The 24,584-nt window shown below is 35.8% G+C and overlaps 1 protein-coding gene across 3 annotated transcripts in view; it reads left to right on the top strand.

The window, feature by feature from the left end:
* PDGFD (platelet derived growth factor D) overlaps positions 1-24,584 on the top strand; it is a 294,021-nt gene that overhangs the window by 192,053 nt on the left and 77,384 nt on the right. For all 3 annotated transcript variants that reach the window (XM_074216572.1, XM_074216573.1, XM_074216570.1), the window contains exon 3: positions 4,117-4,297. In XM_074216572.1, the coding sequence (XP_074072673.1) occupies positions 4,117-4,297 (181 nt within the window). The remainder of the gene's footprint in view (positions 1-4,116; positions 4,298-24,584) is intronic.

The following is a 24,584-nucleotide window of genomic DNA, read 5'->3' as shown; positions in this document are numbered from 1 at the left end:
AAAATCATTTGGCAGTTTATATTGTACTCTATTTCTTGTTTAGTCATAAATTTGTCCCTTTTCCATAGATCAAATAGCTAGAGTATTTTGTGGTCTATTAATTTATCTATGATATCGCACTTTATGTCTAAATCCTGTACCCATTTTGACATTATTTTACTATAGGTTTTAAGATCGGGGTCTATGCCTAGTTTTTGCCATACTATTTTCTAGTTTTCTCAAAAAATTTTGTCAAATAGTTCTTATCATATCATTAAAATGATGAGTCTCTCTGCTTTTTAATGGTAAGCAGTGCTCATGTTCAGACATAGCATGTTGATGGTTAATCATGTTGAGATGAAAGTGTACTGTAGAATATCCAGTTATATGGTAAACTATTGGGTTTTGCTTTGTTTTCGTTTTTGAGGAGTAGAAGAATACAAAAAAAAAACCATATAGAACAGAGGAACTTCTATATCAGCTTTTCAATGTATATGTTAGGAGTTGGAGCCAATATGACAGCATGAAGGCAGGATTTCCCTGAAACTTGTTCCCCAAAAAAACTCCAAAAGCTGTCAAATTATGACTCTAGACAAAATTTAGAGGGACAGAATCCACAGAAACACTGAGTGATACAATTTCCCAGTCCAAAACAACTTAGAAGTTTCATGAGAAAGGTGTGTTTCACTGGGACAGGGGGTTGGGAAAAAACAGCAGCTACAGCAAAGCCCAGGGATCACCAGGAACAGTTTGAAGGGGCAGTGAGAAAACTCGGCTGCACCAGAGTTTGGGAGCACTGGCCTCAGAACAGTCCTGTGTTGAGAACCTGCAGCGGGAATTAGAGAAGCCAGTTTGCAGCCCATGGTAAGAGGGTAGGGGGGGATTGTAGAAATCTCTCTGTTCTACCTGGGGCAGGACTCAGCTGTTTGCCCAAATTCAGATCCAGGTTGCAGTTTGGGCTTCCACACAAAGATAGCTGAGCAGGGACCCTCCTCAGAGCTACAGAAGAGAGGGGAGCCCCTGTAGTCATCTACATATCAAAACACAGACAAGAGAGGAATAAAAGGAATAAAAGTCCCAATGGGGTGTCCCCAAAACCACCCAAAGCCTTGGAAGTGTGGTAAATTGGTCTTAGGCTAAGGAAATGAGCAAACAATAGGAAAAGAAGAATCTGACCATAGAAAGTTACTTTGATCCCATGGAAGATTCAGAAGATGACAAACTTGAAGTTTCTGCATCCAAAGCCTCTAAGAAAAATAGAAAGTGGGCTCAAAAAAGAATTTGAAAAGCAAGTAAGGCAGGTGAAGGAAAAACTGGGAGGAGAAATGAGAGCAATGCAGATAAAATCATGAAAGCCAAAAGAGCAGTTTGGCTAAAGAAAAAAAAAATACTGAAGAAAATAATATGTTAAAAGCCAGTCTAGGCCAAATGGAAAAAGCAACACAAAAGGCAAATGAGGAAAAGAATGCCTTAAAAAAGCAGAATTGGCCAGCTAGAAAAGGGGATTAAAAAAAAAGCTCTCTGAAGAAAATAACTCCTTCAAATGCAGAAAGTCACAGCCACAAAAAGAGCATGGACTTCATTTTTCAAGAAATAATACGGGGGCGGCTAGGTGGCATAGTGGATAAAGCACCAACATTGGAGTAAGGAGTACCTGGGTTCAAATCCGATCTCAGACACATAATAATTACCTAGCTGTATGGCCTTGGGCAAGCCACTTAACCCCATTTGCCTTGCAAAAACCTAAAAAAAAAGAAATAATACAGCATGGTATTGGCTAAGAAATAGAGTGATAGACCAATGGAATAGACTAGTTGCAATAGCAGGAAACAATTACAGTAATCTGCTGTTTGATAAACCCATAGAGTCCAGCTATTGGGATAAAAACTCTCTCTTTGATATAAAAACTGCTGGGAAAATTAGAAGTTAGTATAGAAGAAACTTAGATTAGACCAACACCTCACACCCTATACCAAGATAAGATCCAAATGCATACAGGATTTAGACATAAAAAAAACAATACTATAAGCAAACTAGAAGATCAAGGAGTAGTTTACCTGTCAGATCTATGGAAAGGGAAGTAGTTTATGACTAAGGAAGAGATGGAGAACATCACTAAAAGCAAATTAGATGATTTTGATCACATTAAATTAAAATGCTTTTGCACAGACAAAACCACTGTAACCAAGATCAAAAGAAATGCAGTAAACTGGGAAACAATCTTTACAACTAATGTATCTGACAAAGGACTCATTTCTAAGATATACAGAGAACTGAGTCAAATTTAAAAAAAACAATTTCCAATTTTACAAATGGTCAAAGGATATGCAAAGGCAATTTACAGATGAGGAGATCAAAGCAATCCATAGTCATATGAAAAAATGCTCTAAATCATTACTTACTAGAGAAATACGAATTAAAGCTTCTCTGAGTTACTCATACCTCTCAGACTAGCCAATATGACCAGAAAGGAGAATGATCATTGTTGGAAGGGTTGTGGGAAATCTGGGACACTTACATTGTTGGTGGAGCTGTGAACTCATCCAACCTTTCTGGAGAGAAATTTGGAACTATGACCAAAGGGCAACAAAAATGTGCTTATCCTTTGATCCAGCAATACCACTACTGCATCTATACCCTGAGGAGATAATTAAAAAGAGTAAAAACATCCCTTGTACAAAAATATTCATAGCAGCCCTGTTTGTGGTAGCAAAGAATTGGAAATCAAGTAAATATCCTTCATTTGGGGAATGACTTAGCAAACTGTGGTATATGTATGTCATGGAACATTACTGTTCCATTAGAAACCAGGAGGGATGGGAATTCAAGGAAGCCTGGAGGGATTTGCATGAACTGATGCCAAGTGAGATGAGCAGAACTAGAAAAATACTGTACACCCTAACAGCAACATAGGGGGTGATGACCAACCTTGATGGACTTGCCCATTCCATCAGTGCAACAATCAGGAACAATTTGGGAGTATCTTCAATGGAGAATATCATCTGTATTCAGAGAAAGAATTGTCAAGTTTGAACAAAGACCAAAGACTATTATCTTTCATTCAGGAAAAAAAAAAGTTATCTTTCTATGTAATTATTTTTCTTCCTTAAGGATATGATTTCTCTCTCATCACATTCAACTTAGATCAATGTATACCATGGAAACATTGTAAAGACTTAACAGACTGCTTTCTGTGAGGGCATGGTGGTGGAGGGAAGGAAAATTAGGGGGAAAATTGTAAAACTCAAATAAAATTTTAAAGGAGAGAGAGAGAGAGAGAGAGAGAGAGAGAGAGAGAGAGAGAGAGAGAGAGAGAGAACAATGGGGTTTCTACTCAGCTGATTTATAGGTTTACCTCAAATAACCAAAAAAGTCTTATTCAGGATTTCCCCTTGTTTCATTATCTGAAACATTGTTTTCATAAGTCCAACTTGCTCATACTCAACTATATCCAAACAAATAAAATGTTTTACATTTTTAATATTGTCTCCTAAAAATTACAAGAGTTGATTTCAGACAAACCTGGAGAGACTTTCATGAACTGATGCAGATCAAAGTAAACAGAATCAGAACAATTTCTGCTGTAACAATATTGTAAAGACATACAACTTTAAAAAATTTCTAATCAATGTAATGATTCAACCATGATTCCAGAGTACCAATGCTGATATATACCCTCCCCAACTTTGTAACAGAAAGGTGAAGGATTCAATATGCAGAATGAGACATAAACATTTAGACATATCAAAAATGGGAATTTGTTTTTCTCAACTCTGAATATTTATTACAAGCATCTTGTTTTTTTCTTCTGAAATAAGGGAGGGAGGAGGAAGAAAGAGAATATAAATGTTAATCAAAAGATTAAATATATATATGTGTATATATATATATATATATATATATATATATATGTGTGTGTGTGAAGGGTTCACACCCAAATAACTAGTGCTTATTTCAAGTTCACAATCAGTAACTAGATTATATTTAGAGCTTTCTTAAACATTTTTTTGTTCCAAATGTTTAGTCCTAATATTTAGCATCCATTTATCTTCATTGCTTAGCACAGTTGGTATTTTCAAAAGCTTGCTTAATGTTTTGTTTGTTTTTTAAATAACTTACCCTTTCATTTAATCCTAGGTATGACTTTGTGGAGGTTGAAGATATATCTGAAACCAGTACTGTTATAAGAGGACGGTGGTGTGGACAAAAGGAGGTCCCTCCAAGGATAACGTCAAGAACAAACCAAATAAAGATAACCTTCAAATCAGATGACTATTTTGTGGCTAAACCAGGATTCAAGATTTATTATTCTCTTGTGGTAAGTACCCTTGGAACCCTGTGGTTAAAAGCAGACAATGGTTTGTAAGTACAGACAATGGATACTATAATTAAATATAATGGGGCAAAATTTGAATTAACTAGAAATCTCTCCACATAACACAAATACACACGCACACAGGCATATGTAGGTGGTAGTATAGTTTGTGTTTCTGTGAATATCTACCTATCTGGAGATGAGTATGCTTCTTTGAGTCCAGGTAGGTTCTTTCCAATCTTGGAGTTAAAACTCCTCAAAATAAATTCAAGTTACTGCATTTTGAAAAGAGTTTTTTTGCCAGATGAGCCTTGACACTAAAGATATCAAAAAATATCTAAACATCATTAATTCTAGGGGTCCACTGTTAGTGGGACAAGAACAGGTTGTCATGCTTTGGTTTTTGAAGAGTATTTTTTTGGATATTTTTTGCACTAGTGAAAGGATTTGCACTAGTATATCCTCATCCTCTGACATGCTTCTACTTGTGCAAATATGCAAGACAGCAGGCTGAGAAGAGACAATGAATATGTATTACCATAGCAGTTTTTTTAATGCCATGTAAAGGGAGTATCTCATGACCTTAGCCTTGAAGTTACCAGTTGAACTGTGTTCACATGAATTAATCACATACAAGTTTGCACAGTATTCAGATTTGATGCTAATCCTGCTCTATAATCTTGTATTAGAAGTGGGTTTGTGGTCAACTGTAGCCCCATTGAAAGTGCATTCCCCTTGATGCCACTTTGCTTTGTATCTTATTGGGAGGAATCAACAACAGCATTACAGCAGATTCCATTTGAATATTATTTTAAACTTGATTTCACAGAAATGCTTTTTGTTTCTGCAGACATAACTGAATCTGAGACCACAGTCCAAGCATCATAAGTACCACATACTAGACTCAGTATCCTTGATATGTATTTATGAGTTTTAGATTTATGTTCTGTTTCATAGCAATTAATGAAACAGAATTGTTAATCTTGAAGGCTAAGGATGGAAAGATGGAATATATGGATAGTATGGGAATGAGGATGAGGATGATGATGGTGATGAAAGTAGGCACATGGTAAATCATGGTAAATAAAGCTTCCTGACAACCAATCCTGCATTCTAGCCCTAAACAAACACAAACACACACACACACACACACACACACACACACACACACACAGTGCAAGAACTATATATTACATTTTCTCTCTAAATGTCATCCTAATATAACGACACTGAATTTAACATTCTTTGCAGTGTACAGATGCACAATGATTTCAGAAATCCTTTCTGTTGAATATTATAGCAATTTTTCTACAAATGGAATTCCTTTATTTGACTTCTTTTTTTCATTTTCAAAAGGCAGATTTACAATAGCTTTTGTTATATTTCATTTCATTTCATGGTTTTTGCATAATGGTGAGTTATTAAGCAGCAAATGAATTCCACATTAGAACATAACAAAGACAGAAAATAGCATGCAATGACACTGGCTTCTGTTTTAATTTGAAAATAATCCATCAGACTGGATTTGCATTATTGCAAACTCATGCAACACTGCTTCCCATTGAAATGAAGGTGTGAAGTTTTTGTTTCTACATTTTACACCTTGTAATATTCACAAGTGACTCATTTATTCTCGGCTGTCTTTCCTTAGAGCAGAGTTTCCACAGAATGAGCATATGGTTGAAACAGGGACTCAAAAGTCTTAGTGGAGATATTTTTTTCTTTTTTTTTTTTAAATTCAAGGCTTGCAAGGTTTAAAACCCAAGAAATCAAGCCCTATATTATTTGAAATATAGCTATCTCTGTAGTGTTTTGATTATAGCTAAAATGATTGGTTACTATATTAGCTAACTATACTCTTAAACATCATCCTGTGATTGGCTGAAGAAGAAATAACTTCTTTCTCTGAGGGCAGTGTAATTTGTGGTATGGAGAGAATGAGCTAGTGTCAGTTGTTTATACTATAATGACAATGCTGACTTGTTCTGTTTGAGATGGAGATTGAGTAGCTCCCATGATCATAGAAATGTAGGCATATGGGAGCATACTCTCATCCCAGATGCAACATTGATCATGCTTAATGGCGACAGGGATAATGATAAGGGTTCAACATACAACATCCTGTATTCCTCTAGGTACTAAATGTTTTAAACTCTCTAAGACCTATAATTTCTTGAACTGGAGTCAAAAAGACTTGAGTTCAAATGTGACCCAGATACTTACTAATTGCATGACTCTAAACAGATCACTTAGTCCTGTTTGCCTCAATTTTCTCATCTGTAAAAAAAGCAGGAAAAAGAAATGACAAACCACTCAAGTATCTTTGCCAAGAAAACCTCCAATGGGCTCACAAAGAGTCAGGCATTCTTTGACCAGGAATTGTCACCATGATCATTTTAGTACCATATTTTTTTCTATTAGAAGGCCATATCAAATACCAGTTGATATGAAAAAGAAGGATAGCTAGGGACAAGATCTGAATTCATGTCTTCCTGACTTCGGCTACCGTGTCACCAAGTTTCCAATATGCTTTCACTTATGTTAATCACATTGCCCAGAATGCTTTTTAATCTAAATTCTTCCAACCTTTAAGGCCCAGCTCATCTCATATTCTTTCTGAAGCCTTCCCTGACCATACAAGACTACAATGAGTTCTCCCAATAATAATGCTGCAGCATGTATCATCTAACCTCATTTGACTTATCATATGCTTTGCACTGTCTTCATATTTAATTTTTAAGGGCTTCTAGGTGGTTTAGTGAATAGAGCATTGGCCTTAGATGCAGGAGGATGGGAATTAGAATTGGTTTCAGACACTTGCTTCTTACTAGTCGTGTGACCTTGGGCAAGTCACTTAACCCTGATTGTCTCACATCCAGGGTCATCTCCAGTTGTCCTGATTCATATCTGGCCACTGGACCCAGATGACTGTGAAGGAGAAAATGAGACTGGTGACTTAGCACAGCCCCCCTCACTCAAATCCAGTTTATGTGCTTGGCATTTCACCAACTCCATGATGTCATTGTTCATAGATATTTAGAGATCAAATTTAACTTGCTGGAGTATAGAGAGAAATAATTATTGAATTTCAGTCTCTAATCTCTACTCCTTCCTGCAAATAGCTGCCAAATTAATATTCTTTTTTTTTGTTTTTTTTTGCAAGGTAAACAGGGTTAAGTGGCTTGCCCAAGGCCACACAGCTAGGTAATTAGTGTCTGAGGCCGGATTTGAACCCAGGTACTCCTGACTCCAGGGCCAGTGCTTTATCCACTGAGCCATCTAGCCACCCCCAAATTAATATTCCTAAAACACACATCTGATCATATCACACCCCTCCTCAAAAAATTCCATCTCTTTCCTATTACCTCTAAAACCAAATAAAATGGTGGGAATTTCTTTTGATTAACTGTATTATTTATTACTAGATTGTATTTTTCTTTCTTTTTTCAGAAGTGGGGAAGAGGGAAGGAAAGAACTTATTTACCTCAGTTTTATCACCTGTAAAATGAAGATATAATAGTACCTACTACTTGGAGTTATTGTGGCAATGAAATATTGTAATATATGTAAACTACTTACCACAGTGACTGGTATGTAGTAGGCACTAAATAAATACTTATTCCCTTTTCAATCCTGTTACATATTATTTCCCTATACACATTCTCACAAAGGACAATATCCTTTTTCTCTGTGTTTGTACAGGTTGTACCTATGACTGGAATTTACTTCCTCCTCACTCCTATTTCTTAGAATCCCTAATTTTCTTTGAAGGCCAATTCAAATGTTATCTCCCACATGAAGGCCATTCCTGATTGCCCCAGTTGCTAGGACCTCCCGCTCCCTTCCCAATAAATTTGTATTTATTTTGTATGTAACTTTTATCTGCTTATTTTCTTTGTTCTTCTATGTGTATGGGCTGTATTTGAAAGGCAGCCTGAGAGACAGATAGCTTGAAATAATCAGTTAGATAACTACTGGAAGCTGTAGGTTCAAATCCCACCTTTGGGATGGGTCATGACTGACTCTGGTCTGGTCTACCCCTTTCTAAGGAAACAGAAATTTCTAAGACTATATGTCACATAGAATGTGCTTATTAGCATCAGAAGTCTTTCACCTTGAGTTCCCTTCATTGATGAAATCATATGCTTTGGTTTAAAAGAAAACTATAAATGTTGTCTCCTCCTATAGAATGTGAACTCTATGAGGTAGGGTCTCTTGATCACACATGTTTCACTGGATCACAGTAGATGTTCAATAAAGTATTGTGGATTAAATAATTAAGACAACTGATGCCTTTCTTAATTAAAAAAAATGCCCCCAAATTGTGCTTTCTATGCATGAAAATGAAATTGCTTGCAAATATGACCTTGAGAGTTTAGTTATTAATTAGGTTACTATAGAAATAACTCCACTTTGTTTGGAGGCCAGCAACATATTTTCAGGTAACTTTTTAAAGATATAAGCAACATTTTCATTGTTAGGCTTCCTGTTCCAAAAATAATCAGAAAGAAATCAATTTACAATTGTTGAAAATTTTTAAAAATGTTGGTTTTGAAGACCATTCACTTACAAACTTTTCTAGGCTATTTTTGCAGCACCCTTTCAATCTTACTCCTCAAAGACCAAAATAAGGCAGAGGTTTATCAGACTTATTGGTTAATTGTGTATCTCCATTTAAACCAGCTGAATTAACTTCAAATGATGCTGTTGAGATTGCCATTGAGATTAAAACTCTACATGAGTCATGTTGTAGCATTGCAAGCAGTGATAAAGCAGAGAAGATGAGTTTAACAAGATAAAATTCTTAATTATCACCACTCTCTGAAGATTCTAATTTTCCTCTCCTAAAAACTTAACCATTAGCCTATCCAAACTAAAATCAACAACAGCAACACAAATGCAAAGCTCACTTTGAATCTCAGTTCTTCAAACTGGATTCCCTAAATAAAGCTCTAGACCAAGGAATCTGTTTTATGCTCTGTAACTTCAGCCCCTCCTCACGCTCACCTCAATATATCCTTTCTTCACTGTCACAAAGGCATACTATGCAAACCTGAGAATCCCTGCATGTTTACTGAGCCTGTTTGTGCTTTTTCATTCTGTTTTGTTTTGTACCAGAGAGTTCCAGAACAAACTGACTGACTACCCTAGCTGAAGGGACTAGGGGTCAATAGAATTATATTAAAATGCAAAGACCTTGAGAGAAAGGGCTGTTTTATTTTTTTCTCTTTCTGGGACTTACACTTCCCTGGGCACTTAATAAATTAATAAATTCCTGTTAAATTCTAGGGAAAGGGAAGATGGAATGGCAAAAGGTATCTTAGTGATAGATGCCAGAAGATTTGGATTCTAGTACTGACTCTATCATTTTGTTTGGAGCTGGGTGACTTTAACAAGTCTCAGTCTCAGATTTCTCCTCTGTAATGTGAGATTGAGGATCTTTGAACTGGATTATAGGAGGACTAAGTGAGATAATAATATACATAAATTGATTTGTATCTTCAAAGTGCAATATAAATAGATGTCACTAATTCTGTTACCACTGATATTAATATTAATAATGATTGATTTCCCTTCAACAGAGGAAGGGACTAAGGACCACAAAGATTTTCCTTCTACCTCCTTCTCAGATCAGCTTTATACATAATAGCTTATTTTTATGCATTTTAGGATTAGTAAAGTGCTTTACACACATCATTTCATTTGATCCCCATGATAATCTATGGTGTAGATGCTCTTATTTTGCTTCTTTTGTGGTTGGGGAAACTGAGTTCACTATGACTTGCCTAGGGTCACAATGCTATTATGTATCTGAAGTTGAACTATGACACAATCTGCCATCAAATTCAACTGTTTGCAAAGCTATTACACTGACTGCCTTTCATGTGGTCAATTTGAGGGCAAGGACTATTTCATGTTATTGCAACCTGAACACCTAGGAGGTAGTAGATGTTTATTATAAGCTTGGGTATTCAAAAAAACTCAGATCCTTATTACCTCCAACAACACATACAAAGTCTTCTGTTTTATCTTTAATATCCTTCACAACATGGCACCACTTTGACCTATTTGCCACTCTTCCCACAGGATACTCCATCTCCACACTCTGTGACTTTGTACTATTTGTACTAGCTGTCTACTATGCCAGGAATTCCTTGCTCCCATCCCTTCCTACCTCAGACTCCTATCTTCCTTGAAGAGTCAACTGAAATCTCACCTCTTTTTTAAGGAGAACTTTTCCCATCCTGCCCCATTCCTTAGTAACTGCTTAAGAAATTATTGTTCACAGGACGTAAAGATGAACAGTATGTTTTAAAGAATTTTGGAAATCTTCTCCTCTCCCAAAATATTGCTTTTCCCCCCATAAACCCTGAAGCTCTACCAATTAAAGAGTCATCATGTGTAATGACAAAAAAGAAAGACACTTTAAAAGAATAAGAGGGAAAGAGGAGAATATCAATCACTTATATGCTATAAAATCTACTTGGTATCTCCTGTACTAAGGGAATTAGTTGGAAGAAAATGAGGAATAAAAGATAGGTTTGAAGTATGGGGCAATTTGAGAAAAGGCAGAGCTCAATGCTTGAAGTATAAAAACTTGATAAGCATAAAGTGAACATCAGTGAGGGAGGCTACTAGGTGAAAGATTAGGGCAAAGAAAGAGGAATGGGGAGGTGAGAGAGACAGCTGCACTTGACTTATTTTGAAATTTTGTTTTTTCATAAGCCAGTCCATTCCACTACAGTATCAGCCTTGGTTAAGTGGAGATGTTATTATTATGTCCCCTGTCCTCACTTGCTCTGCTCTCCACCATTATGAGTTCTAACTCAGGTTTTCCTTTTCTTTCCTTTTTGTACCTTCATTAACAACTGCTTTGATGACAGTGAATGTCAGGAGAAGAGACTGAACAGATTGCTCTACCAATTATAAATTGTTAAGCATCTGGCTGGAGACCAGAAGGGTAATGCTTCCTCTACCATGACTCCACATCAGTTCCAACTTGGGGATGACTTTTTGTCTTTCTTCGTTTTTGTTACCATAAACTCTAGTTATCTGTACTGAAAATAAAAAGGAAGATTCCTCTCTTCAACCACTGTAGAAGGCAAAAGCACTCACAGAGATGCCAAATTAGGAGAACCAAAGGATTTTAGACCTGAAGGCAATCTTAGGGATTAACTAATTCATTCTCCTCTCCTTGTTCAAATGAGGCAACTGTGCCTTGCCCAAACTCACCTAGTTTATGGCAGACACAAAAGGTCAAGGCTCAGGCATGCTGACGCTAACATTAGCTATTGTCTATGAGTCAACACTGTATTTCCATATTATCTTCTATTGGATTAAGCCTTCAAAGTTATTAGAAATATTTTCTTCCCTGTCAAAGTATGCTTCCTACATAAGCAGTTTGAAATAATTATTCACTGTTTCAATTATTTTTGTTCATAAACTTCATGCTCAAATACAAGCCCAGATGATGTTCAGTTTGCCTGAGTAAGCACACTTCCAACCCTAAAAGATAATTTGTTTAATAATACATTGAGTATTCCAATATTTTGTTTATCTAGCAGATAATCATATAACTAAGTTACAAGTAAAATCAAATGAGTGGAAAAGAAGGTTTAGTAATTTAAGTTACACTTTATAATAATTATTGCCTTTTCTCTTTAGTTCTTAAATAGTCTGCATGATTTGAGTGGAGCCATGCAATACAAACTGAAGAAAGGGTGGAAAATGTGAACCAGTCACATCATAAAATACTATCTTAGTATTCTTAGGTCATAAATTATCTTACTTATCTTAAGAGTTAGCTTATAAATTATCCAATAATATCACTGTTAGTCAAAATAAATCTGATTTTGAGTATATATCTTCCTAGTATTTTGTTGTTTTGGGTTTTTTTGCAAGGCAGTGGGGTTTAAGTGGCTTACCCAAGGCCACACAGCTAGGTAATTATTAAGTGTCTGAGGCTGGATTTGAACTGAGGTACTCCTGACTCCAGGGCTGGTGCTCTATCCACTTCGCCACCTAGCCACCCTTCTTCCTAGTAGTTTTAAGAATTCATGGACGTTCTCTGATTAAGCTCCTGAAGGTCCTTCTAAAAACACATGGAGATGGATGTGAAGAATGTCTGAGTATTAAGAAGTCAGTCCTAACAATCACCAAAAGAGCTGTTAATGGGTAGGATGATCTGTTGGCTCACGAATACAGATAGACAAAGAAAGTTTGGGAAGGAGTCTGCTGGTGTGAACTGGAGCAGGAGAGAGCACCAAGAAAGGACAGATACAACAGTTAAATAATACTTCTGCTTTACTTGAGCAGAATGTAAGACTCTTCCCACTTTCATTCTAGTAGAATACCCCAAGCAAAATCTTAAAGCAGGAAAACTCTCCTCTCTAGCACCTCTCCATCCTTCATTCTGTGCCCTTCCCCAAAGTCTTAGAGCATCTCTTTCTCTTCCCCACTTCCTCATGCTGGTCAACATTTACCCTTCCAGAAAGCTGCTAGCCTCCATTCTTACCCAGTCATCCTCAATTCTTCTCTCTTTCTTTCATCCCTCGCCCATTCAATTTCTATTACATCTCTCCCATCTGTTCTCTTCTGTTCATTCACCAGGCTACCATACTCACTGCAACCTACAGCCTTATTGCAGTAATCTCCCAATAGGTAGCTCTTCCACTTAATAGTTGTATGACCTTGAACAGATTATTTTACCTCTCTGAGTCTCAGTGTCCTCAGATGAAAAGTGAGAGGGTTACATTCAGTGATGCCTTAATTCACTTCTAGTTTCAACATTATTTTAGCTTTAACTTCTAAGAAATGATAATTAAATTATCACTCATCAGAAATATTGACTGTACTGTATGATAAGATTTTTTTAATTGTTTATGTCTGAAAATTGATGAGGCAAATTTATAGTTTTATATACAGACCTCACCCAAAGACTGTCTCCCATCACCCTATGGCTGTTGTTATTGCAGCCATTTAACCTTGGTTCCCCAGTTGTGGCTCTGGATTATAAAAGTTGGTCCAGTGCCAGGTGAGCTGTGAATGGAATTACAACTGAAGGCATTGAGATGGGCAGTGATATTCTTGCTATTATTTCAAAAGTTTTTTGCTGAGATGTTTGATGTGATAAATTCAAAGTCCACTTAATACCACCAGTTCCACATTTTTTTTCCTAGTGCAACTGTGACCAAGCAATGTTTCATTTTTTGCCTTCCATCTTTGCATAGAGCAGTGGGAGTCAAAATGCTCTCAGAATAATAATGACAATTAAAATAGTAACAATGCACATATAGTACTTGGAATTTGCAAAGCACTTGATACACATGATGTCATTTGAGTTTCATAATAATCCCATGAAATATCAAGTTCAGTTATTATTTTCCCCATTTTACATATTAGAAAACTGAGATGCAGAGAGATGAAATGGCCAAATAATACGTTTCAGAGACAAAGAAAAGTCAAATAGATAAGTTTAGAATAAATGTATTGTTAATTTAAAAAAACTGACAGTTAGCTACCTAGCTAGCTGGCTTACTAGGCAGATAAATAAATAGGCATATATTTCATTTATTAAGTGATTTCTACATGTCAGACACTGTGCTAAACACAGAGAAGATAACAACAAGCAAATAAGTAAAGCAGTCCCTGTCCTCAAGGAGATTAAACTCCAGTGGGGGTAGACTACACATGAAAGGGAACTGAAAAGTCAGGGGAACACACAAATTGCTCAGTTATTTCAGTCATATCTGACTCTTTGTGATCCCATTTAGTGTTTTCTTGGCAAAGATACTGGAATGGTTTGCTATTTTTTTCTCCAATTCATTTTCTAGATGAGAAAATGGAGACTAGCAGGGTTAAGTGACTTGCCCAGGGTCACACAACTATTATGTGCCTGAAGCTACATTTGAACTCAGACTTCCTGACTTAGATCTAGCCCTGTATCTACTCTACTATACCATCTAACAGTACCAAGAGGGAAAGGGGAAATTAGTCAGGAGGCAAGTTGTGTTAAGGAGTGAGTATGGCTTTCATGATTACTTCCTCAAACAGAGTTTCTGAAGAGAAACTCATAAATAAGATGAAGAGGTCTTGGGAGTGTTGTGAGTGTGGACCCTATGGAAGAGGAAATATATAGGTTGAGGTTTGAAGAGAGGAGACTGTCTAAGAGAATCATAGAATCTCAGAGTTTGATAAAATATATTAAAACACAACAAAAAACTCAAAACAATAATAACAACAAAACCAAAACCCTTTATCTGCTATAAAGTCCCTCTCACATCTCATCCATTGTCTTCTCTTTAATATGCCTATAATTCCGGTAAATGGACAACCGGCTTTTGTTTTATGACCTCCCTTGAAAGATAAATCATCTTAAATTTGTTTTGGTTTTTTGTTTTACAACTTTTATCCCCCTTTACCCTCTGAGATCAAGGAAATAAGTCTTATGACTCTATAATATAATTCTAGAAAACAATTAAAGATATCACCCTTTCTCTGTGAACCCCTATTCCTGTCTCTCCCCTCTATCAATACACAACAGATGTGTTAATATCTATCTCTGGTAAATGAATTCCGGAAGAAAAAATATCTTGGTACTTGTAATAGTTTCCATTTTAAATATTAGGTCAAATTTACAGATAAAAATCCTTTAAGATAGAACTAATGGTGACAGTAAAGGGTGGGGGGAAATTGATGGGTTTATAGCAATAGAATTCTATACCTCTGTTTCTTTGGGCTTTAAGGTTTTTTTATTTTGTTTATTATGTGGGGAACTGTTTCCCCCAAATTCACATTACTCATGTCTGTTCTCTTCCTCCACATTTACTATGTGCCAGTCATTGTAGTAAGTACAGGAAATAGGGAAAAAAGGAAAAAATAGCTGCTTCCCTCTGGGAGCTCATATTCTAATTGAGGAGACAGCATGTACATAATTAAAAACTTGCAAGTTATACTTAGCGAAAAGCATGATTGCCCTGACTGATGTTTCAGTATTTTATTGTTGTTTTATGATAATATGTATTTTTTAAAAAGTTATTTTTGGTAGGAGTGAAGGAGATGGTTCTAAAACCCTCCTTAATTTTGTTTTTTTTTCTCTACAATCAATATCTTCATAAAAACAAAAATACCTAGTAGGAGTTGATTAGATTTAGTATTGAGAGTGAGAGATAGTGAGATAGTGAGAGATAGATGGGGGTTATAGTTTATTGTTCAAATGCTATTAATGATCATATAAATTGCCAACTAGGAATGATCCCTAGAAAGAGAACTATAATTATAAAAGCTGTGCTTTATCTTTAAAAATTTAAATCTTCACCTAATTTTAATTTAGTGGTATAATTAGGTAGAACAAACAACTTTAATCAATTCCAGTTGCCTTTTTTTAAAGGCATCCTTTGTGCAGATTATGCACACACACTGTATATCACTATTAAAATAAAAAGCTTATTTCCAGAGCCAGGTTTTGACAAAATTATGAAGTAAGAATTATTTATGCTTCTTACCCATTCCCCATCTTTATATTTTTTCTCTTTCTTTGGTCCATAGATATGAAGATCATTCTTTTGCCTCCTTACCATATTGACCAATTTCTCTTGGAAGCTTTGTTCATATTAAAATGCAACTATTCGAAATTGAGAGTTATAGTGGAAAGAGTGCCAAATTAAGAGTCAAAAAACCTGGATTTGAATATCAGTTCTGCACTGAATTATCTAGAAGTAGCAAAGTATCTTAGCACAGAAAAAGTACTTGGCCTATGATCAGGAAGTCCTGAGTATAAACCTGGAAAAATCCTCAGCAATACAATAGACATAATAATAGCAACTATCTTGTAGCTTTATTATAAGACTCAAGATATAATATTTGTAAAGCTCTTAGCTTAGTGCCCAGCCTATAGGAGCTGCTTCATAAATGTTCTCAGTGAAACCTTGATAGGCCTCAGGCTCCTTATTTGTTAAATGGGGTATGGGGGATTGGGGGGGAGGGACTTGTATTCAATGACTTCTAAAGTCCCTTCCAATTCTTGCTTTAATCCCATGATCCTATGGTTGATAATTTTAAAATGTTGTCACTTATTCCAACATTAATAGATTATTTAATGTTAATATTTTAACAAATTTTAAAGTATCTATACTCCAACTGGAAGCAGCTATTGATGGGCAGGTTACATAGGAGATGGGATACTTTATTCCTTCCTATTCTGTTATAGTTTGTATCAAGTTTACTGCCAAGGAGGCTTCCTCTAATTATATGGAATTGGACTTTTTCTGCTCACATTCCTTAACTAGTTAATAACTAATTGACTATTTTCCCCTTTTGGGGAGAAAGTAAAATGGTGTCCAATGTACAAAGTATAAACATGAGTCAGACATGAGACAAGAAGTTAATTCCTACACAAAAAAGCATTGATAAACACAGGAAGAATCACCATGCACATTAATATAATGATTTAAATTAGATTCATTAATTTAACTTAGAAGTATATTTACAACAGATTAGGAGACTGATTTTTATAGGCTTCATAGTGAATATAACAATTTTTCAATACCATGAATTAGGCATTTCACATTTCACCTTGGCACTGGATGATGTCCAGTTACTTCTGGTACTGATCTACCCCTAAAATGGGCCATGGTTGGTCTTTTTTATAGCAAAATCCATATATTGTTATTGCCACAGTCATAGACCTCCAGAACTTTCAAGCCCACCTAGTCACCTATTGTTAAAATATGTGTGTGTGTGTGTGTGTGTGTGTGTGTGTGTGTAATAGACAATCAAATTGTATACTCAGAACCAGCAAAATCAACATGATGTCGAAAGTAATGACAAGATCCTGCCTTTCTCTACTATTCACTGAAGTCATATCTTGCAATTTTGAATGGTACAGTGAAGAGAGTGTCAGTGTGGAATTACTTCTCATTTTGAAAGGCCTACTAAGTCATCAACTTCTCAATATCAGTATCCAATTATGGGGCTCTAAATCATCAACTGTTCAAGACCCTTTGGCAATGAGTTTGGCAAAAGTCCATACTTAGATGGAAGCAGGCCCCTTAGAACTTCCAGAGGTCCAAGTCAGCCAAGAATGCCAGTTCATGTTCTGTACAAATTCCTGTTTCAATACCAAAGAGATGAAACTCTGCCAGTGGCATTTTGGATATCAAAAGGGCAAGAATTTAGGAAGGCTATGAGATTACTTCTGTCCCTGAAGCCATATTAGTAAATCATTTAGCACCAATGGTTATTTTAAATCAAAATTAATTATATACACAACTCAACTAAGAGTCATTGCTGGGGGCAGGGGGGGGGGAAGTTGTGTGTTCTATTGAATAGAACAAATGGAAAATCTGGTGTATTCTTCTGTCCATAGTAGCAGCTCTCAACTATCTTTCTAGATTTTCCTTATTCTCACAGCTGCTAGTGCTTTCCCATCCAAGATCACTTTGTATCTATTATTTATGTATTCCATACATGCTTATGTATGCACATGTCTCTCCATTTCTGTCCTCTAAACCTGGGGCTACTGCCTCAACCTCTAGGCTACCCCAGTCTCCTTTGAAACAAAACCAAACTCCATTTTGCTTATGCTCAGAATAAGACATCTGACTTCAGGTCAATAACAACTTCACCCCAACACCAAGATTTTGTGGTACAAGGGAGAGGCAGCATTTCTGGCAGACCTGGATCTAAATTCTGCCTCTAATGCTTATCACCTGTGTGACCTTAGGCAAGTCAGTTATCACATCCCTGGGCTTCATTTTTTTTTCTTGTCTGTAAAATGATAAAAATATTGGGCTAAATGATTTCTGAGGTTCCTTTCATTTCTATGGCTGTCTTAAGTTCATAAATCATTCTTATATCACTATGTCCCCTAGCCTAACAAAAGATTGACAATACATCTTGGGTTTATGTTGTCAAAATCAGAGGAAGAATAGACAACTGGGAATTTAGAGTTAAAGATTCTATTGCTTGCTCCACTTCTGATTCCCCTTGAATCCCCCAGTTATTTTATCTGCAATGAAGGACTAATAACTCACTCAAAAGTGGTATTGAGCCTTTTATTATCTCTGCTTTGAACAGTTTGGTCGTGGTCTCAAGAGGCAGCTTGGTGGCATAGTGTATAGAGCACTGGACCTGGAGTCAGGAGGACCTGAATTCAAATTCGACCTCAGACATTTAACCATGTAACCAGTAACCATTACTACATGATTACTGGTAACAGTTATCTTAGCAAGAAAGCCCCAAACCCTCAAACAAAAGAAAATGTAAGGACAAGGTTTGGTTTAATGAAATGACTCAATACAAGTACCCAAAACTGTTTTGAAATCATTATGATACACATTTTTTATCCTACTTCATCCTCATGTCAAGATTTTGAGATAAATAAGGTTTTATTACTATATTTGATGGATTAGGCAAGTACTATGGATGTAAAACATGTCAAACAATGAGGAAGGCATCATTCTTCATGCTAATGGCTCTCTCTTGAGAAGGCATTTCTGGGGCAGCTAGGAGGTGTAGTAGATAGAGCACTGGCCCTGGAGTCAGGAGGACATGAGTTCTAATCTGCCCTCAGACATGTAATAATTACCTAGCTGTGTGACCTTGAACAAGTTACTTAACCCCATTGCCTTGCAAAAACTAAACAAAAGGCATTTCTGACTCTAAAAGTTTGAGAGACTGCAAAAGAGTATCCTAAAATATATCCGGGGCTTAGGAACATAGTATGCATTCCTGGCTATGTTTACTTTTTTAGCAGATCCCAGTTAAAACATTAACATTTCCCCCTTACCAATGTCCTGTCTTTTTTCTGTCATTCATAGCTCACTTTATGGGAGAAGGAGTAATAGAAGCTGTAATAGTAATAGCTAGTGTACATGTAACACTTTAAAGATTATAAAGTATTATATACATATTTATATATATATATTATACATATATTATATCAATTGTTCATCACAACTCTGTGAAGTAGGTGTTATTGGGTCATATAGAAAGGTCCAATAATTTACCTTAAATCAGTCCTGCTGGGAAAAACCAATCCTTCTAGTTCCCAGATTCTATTGGGTCTATGTGGCAAGGATGGCATCAGTAATGGCAACATACCATGAAAACATTTTTTTTGTGTGTGGAATGACAAAAAGAACTGTACTGTCCCTTTAGAGTGTTCACTGGCTGTTTGGGACTTGGATTCCCACTCAGAGATATGGACCATTTAGCTATGCTGAATTGACTGGGATTTTAGTATTATTTTCCCCTATTCACAAAAGCAAACCATCTTAAATGTAACTTTCTTCATTAAATATTAGCCAGAATCACATCTTTACACTGAAATTCTTCTGTAGGAGAAAGAAAATAAGCATTAATATAATGCTAACCATGTACCAGGCATTCACTATGCTAAGCACTTTTCACAAGTATTTTCTTATTTTATCCTTTCAACAATACTTTGAGGTAGGTACTATTTTATAGTTGAGGAAAAGTTAAGTGACTTTCCCAGGGCTATAAAACTGATGAGGATCTGAACTTACTTAGACTTTAGCTAAGGTCTTCCTTACTCCAAGTCCAGCTCCTTATCCATTGAGCAACTTAACTGCCTCTAATGAGCTCTAGATTAGGATGGTGGCATGATGAAGTAGAAAAGTAAATCTGCAGTCAGACTTCTGTGTATGTGTCCAGACTCCTCACCTTCATGAGCCAAAACAATTCAGTTAACTTTTATGGGCCTCAGTTTCCTAATCTGTTCAATGAAAGGTTTGTAGTCTCTTCTAGCACTAAATGTATATGCACTCACAGTATGACCTTGACAAATCTTTTATCTACTCTCTGGTCTAATTTCTTCTTCTTTAAAATGAGATAATTGAATGATAAAATTTCTATATACTCTTACAGCTCTAAAATTTCCTGTAATTCTAGAGTTGAATTATGGCATTTAAAACAAAATAGGTATACATGGAGATAGGACTAGATCATGTTGAAATTGTGCAGTGTTTTTGATGATCCAGAGCTTCTCACTACTAAATATAACCCATCATTTGAACAATAGTATTTTCTTAGTAAAAGTTTGTAACTGAAAAGTATGGAATACCATTATATAAAAGAATCAAAATGGAAAAAAAAAATCCAGGGGCCATCCAAAGAGAATAGAAAGTCACTGTGAATTATAATTCATTTGGAACATATCATTAATAATGATGTCACATGAGAAATAAAATGAAAGACATCAAAGAAACAAGGATGAGGATCTGAGTATATAGAGAAAGTGAAAGTTTAACATCTGGAGGACCCAGATGTTGCACAGGTATTTCACACTCAGCTGTCTTCCTTTTCCATACCTTTACTACTTGTCTTTAAAGCTGTCTCTTCTCACATATATATACATATATATACATATATATATATATATATATATATATATATATATGTATATTAGAATCCCTGGATTCCTTCAGTACCCAACTTAAGTACTGCCTTGTCCAAGAAGACTTTCTTGATACTCATAGCTTTGGTACCTTTCCATTCAAAACCATTTTGTTTGTACCATATATGCTATTTAGGCACATAAATCTCCACTTATAGTGAAGTCCATAGACTATAAGTTCTTTTCAGGCCCATATCGTTTGATTTTTTGCATTTGTATTCCCAGCACTTAGCATAGGGGCTGGCAGACTAGAAGTTCTTATCTCCCAAAAAAGATTTAGGGAAAGACATGAATTGATGCAACATAACTGAGCCAAGATGGCAGAACAGCAAAAAAATAAAGCCAGGCTTGCCACTACAACTCTTGCACAAAGATCTAGAGAACACATGAGAATGAGTCTTGATCAGGAAATAAAATGATTTTTTTAAATCACAGCAAAGCATTTCATTAGCCCAGGTTGGCAAAGAGAGGAAAACCAAGAGGTGTTCATACACTAGGGATGGGGTCCAACCAAAAATGTACCACATGGACCATTCTAGCACAAGAACTGAAAAATTACTAATGTTGCACATAGGGCAATAAGAAGTCCCTGGCCCACACTGAGGGGTCTTAAATCATCCAGAATGCAGAAAAAAGTGCCAATTGGCAGTTACTATCCTGTTGTGGTTGACACATTTGGGATGGACTGAGGAGGGGATCTATGACTATAATGGCATTCCAGGATGATGAGCATTCTCAAAGATCCTATGCCATATACTGAGCAAAGAGCAATCTAGCAACAGCTGGGGAACTTCAATCCCCAGAACAGAGCAAGGTATCTCCCTAGTGCAGTTTGTAGCCTGCAGCACAATAGCCAGAGAAAGAATTTCATGCAAAAAAAGAGCTTGAACCTGAATTTGAATCTAAAGGACTTTCTAGCTGGCTACTAGGGGCTTAGTCCAGCAACAATCTACTGCTAACAAAATTCAATGAGGGGCAAGCCCACTAGTGTGCTGCTCAGGAGCAAACTCAAGTCAATAATTTGCAGAGCTCATGTCTGAAATATAGTCATCAGACTTACTCCAAGATCATACCATATAATCAATAAAAGACCACAGATCAATAAAAACTTACAAGTTCCCAGTCTGACTTATACCCAAGAGCCTGGGATAACACAATACACTCTCCCTTAAGAAAGTAGCAGAAGGGCTCAGATCACAGACATTCCCTTTAGAAATGTAATAGATTCCTTCCCTACCAGAAAATCCAAAATCAAAAAAGTTAGTTGAAAGAATCAGAAATCAAAAAAAAATTGTCTTGTCATAAAAATCCATTATGATGACATTTGCTCAAGGAATAAAACCAGAAGTAAATGTCTCTAAAACAGATAATGATGTCATATGAGAAATAAAATGAAAGACATCAATGAAACAAAGGTGGGAATCTTGTCCAAAAGAGCAAACCCTTATCAAGGTTTTTGCTGCTATTCAGTCATTTTCTAATCATTTCAACTTTTTGTGACCCTATTTGAAGTTTTCTTGGCAAAGATACTAGAATGGTTTGCATTTTCTTCTCCAGCTCATTTTACACATGAGGAAATGGAGGCAAATTGGATCAAGTTATTTGTTCAGGGTTACACAGCTAGTAAGTTTATTAAGCTGAATTTGAACTCAGGAAGATGAGTCTGCCTAATTCTAGGCCTGATATACTATCAACTGTACCACCTAGATACCCTGAATAAGTTAGAATGGAAATGATAGAAGTTGTTGACTCCCTGAGTTAACAATAACAATTTTTTAAAAGGTCCAAATACTGAAACATAAAAGAAAGTAAAAAGTAAAAATATCTGACCTGAAAAGCATATCAAAGAGCCAGAATTTAAGACTCATTAGACTACCCAAGATAACATCAATGAATATTGGCCATGAGGACATTGATGTTATCTTGGGTATCTGTGTCCCTCACAAGATTCAGAACAGCATTTTGTATATAGCAGATGCTGAATAAATATTTTAAATTAATATATTCAGTATTCTTGTTGAAAAGTCAATTCAGTTACTTCAGAGTCATGAGCAATCTACTAAATCCAAAGTCCCTTTAAACTTGATTGATTTGATTTTAGAAACCATCTTTCTCATCTGTGACCAAGTGGAGATATTTCATAATTCACTCTATTGAAAAATTTATTTTGTATATAAGAAGAAGAAAATTTTTTCCCAACTGCAAATAAACTTCATCACTTCCACATATGTTGTATGCTATGTTCACTTTTGACTTGCTTAACCCACTATATCATGTTTCCCTAGTTCAGTATTTCCTGGGTAGTGTTAGAACTCGATGAATACCTTTTCTACCAAGTTCAACAGAATTAAACTTAGTTCAAATTTGGTACCTAAGAGTATGTCCTATAAGTGACTACAGGTTCTACATGTTAATAAACGTGACCCAACATAACAAACCATGGCACATTGAGGAAGCATGATCCCAGTTTAATCTTCCATACTTAGGTGAAGAAGGATAGTCTTTATTAATTAATATGTTTTAAGTGCTCTTAAACATACTGGACTATAAACTTTCTCACTGAAGCATTTCCTAATCACATCTGCCATGTTTTTATGATCTTTAGTACAGTATGTCTTTTTTTATACTCATCATGTTCTATTTTTCATTGTCATTATTTGTGTAGGGTTATATTAGTCCCACTAAATTTTGTGTAAGAATGTATACTGAGATCTATTTTTAGAATTGTCAAATTCCAGAATGAAAAAGATCTCGAAATCATGAAGATGAACTTTTAATAAAAGTGTGGACCCCCATCAATAATATCTCTAACAGTGATGGGGAACTCACAACCTTCTAAGGTAACCTATTGCATTTTTAGATGGTCTTCATAATAAGGATTTTTCTTTATATTAAGTATCTATATCATTTGCACCCAGTGGTCTTAATTCTATGTTTCAGGGAAATGTAAAGTAAATTTATTCCTTCTTTCCAAACAATACACAGCTAGGTAGTTATTAAGTGTCTGAGGCTGGATTTGAACTCAGGTCCTCCTGACTCCAGGGCTGGTGCTCTATCCACTCCACTCCTAGCTACCCCTCAATGATACTATTGAAAACTCATCTTTTATTTTTAAACCTGCCTCAGACATTTATTAGCTTAACTATTTGCCTCAGTTTCCTTATGTGTAAAAGAAGTTGGGAAAAATAAATGGTAAATCATTCTAATATCTTTGCTAAGAAAACTTTAAATGAGGTCATGAAGAGTCAGACATGACTGAAAGATGACTGAACAACAATAAAATTAACAACTTAAGCTCACTAAAAAATTAGAAGGTGCAATTGTTGAGCCATCAGTGAAAACTGAACACGAGTGGAGAATGAAAAAGGCACCGCAGAATGGAGAAAGATAAAAATGTTGCCCTGGTTTTAAGAAAGAAGAAACTACTGCCAATGAACTTTATGTTACTTCCTGATTATCTCAAAGTATTTTATTAAAGGGATAGTTTGAGAATCTTTTGAAAAATATCAGACTAAACATTTTGGATAGAGTGAGAAGATTTGGATTGGGGATGCTAGGGTAGACCTAAATTTGGTCAAGGCATTTTACAGAATCTCTAATAATACCTTTGTCAAGAAGATAGAAAGATATGAATTACTTTTAGTTACATGGGCTCTAAGATCCCTTTCTTCTCTGAAATTAGCTAACACTCTGCACCTTCCATGAGATGCTAGAACAGTGGGTTATATTTATCAAAATTAAATATAATTATAATATAGGATAATGATTATAGATTAAGAGCTAGAAAGGACTTCAAGGATCATCTAGTCTAAACCTCTGATTTCAATGATGAAAAATTGGGTCCCAGATAGGGTGAAGTGGCTTGTCTAAAGA

The sequence above is a fragment of the Macrotis lagotis genome, chromosome 1 (genome assembly GCF_037893015.1).
Source record: "Macrotis lagotis isolate mMagLag1 chromosome 1, bilby.v1.9.chrom.fasta, whole genome shotgun sequence".
NCBI classification, from domain to species: Eukaryota; Metazoa; Chordata; class Mammalia; order Peramelemorphia; family Peramelidae; genus Macrotis; species Macrotis lagotis.
This window is presented reverse-complemented; position numbering and strand designations above follow the sequence as displayed.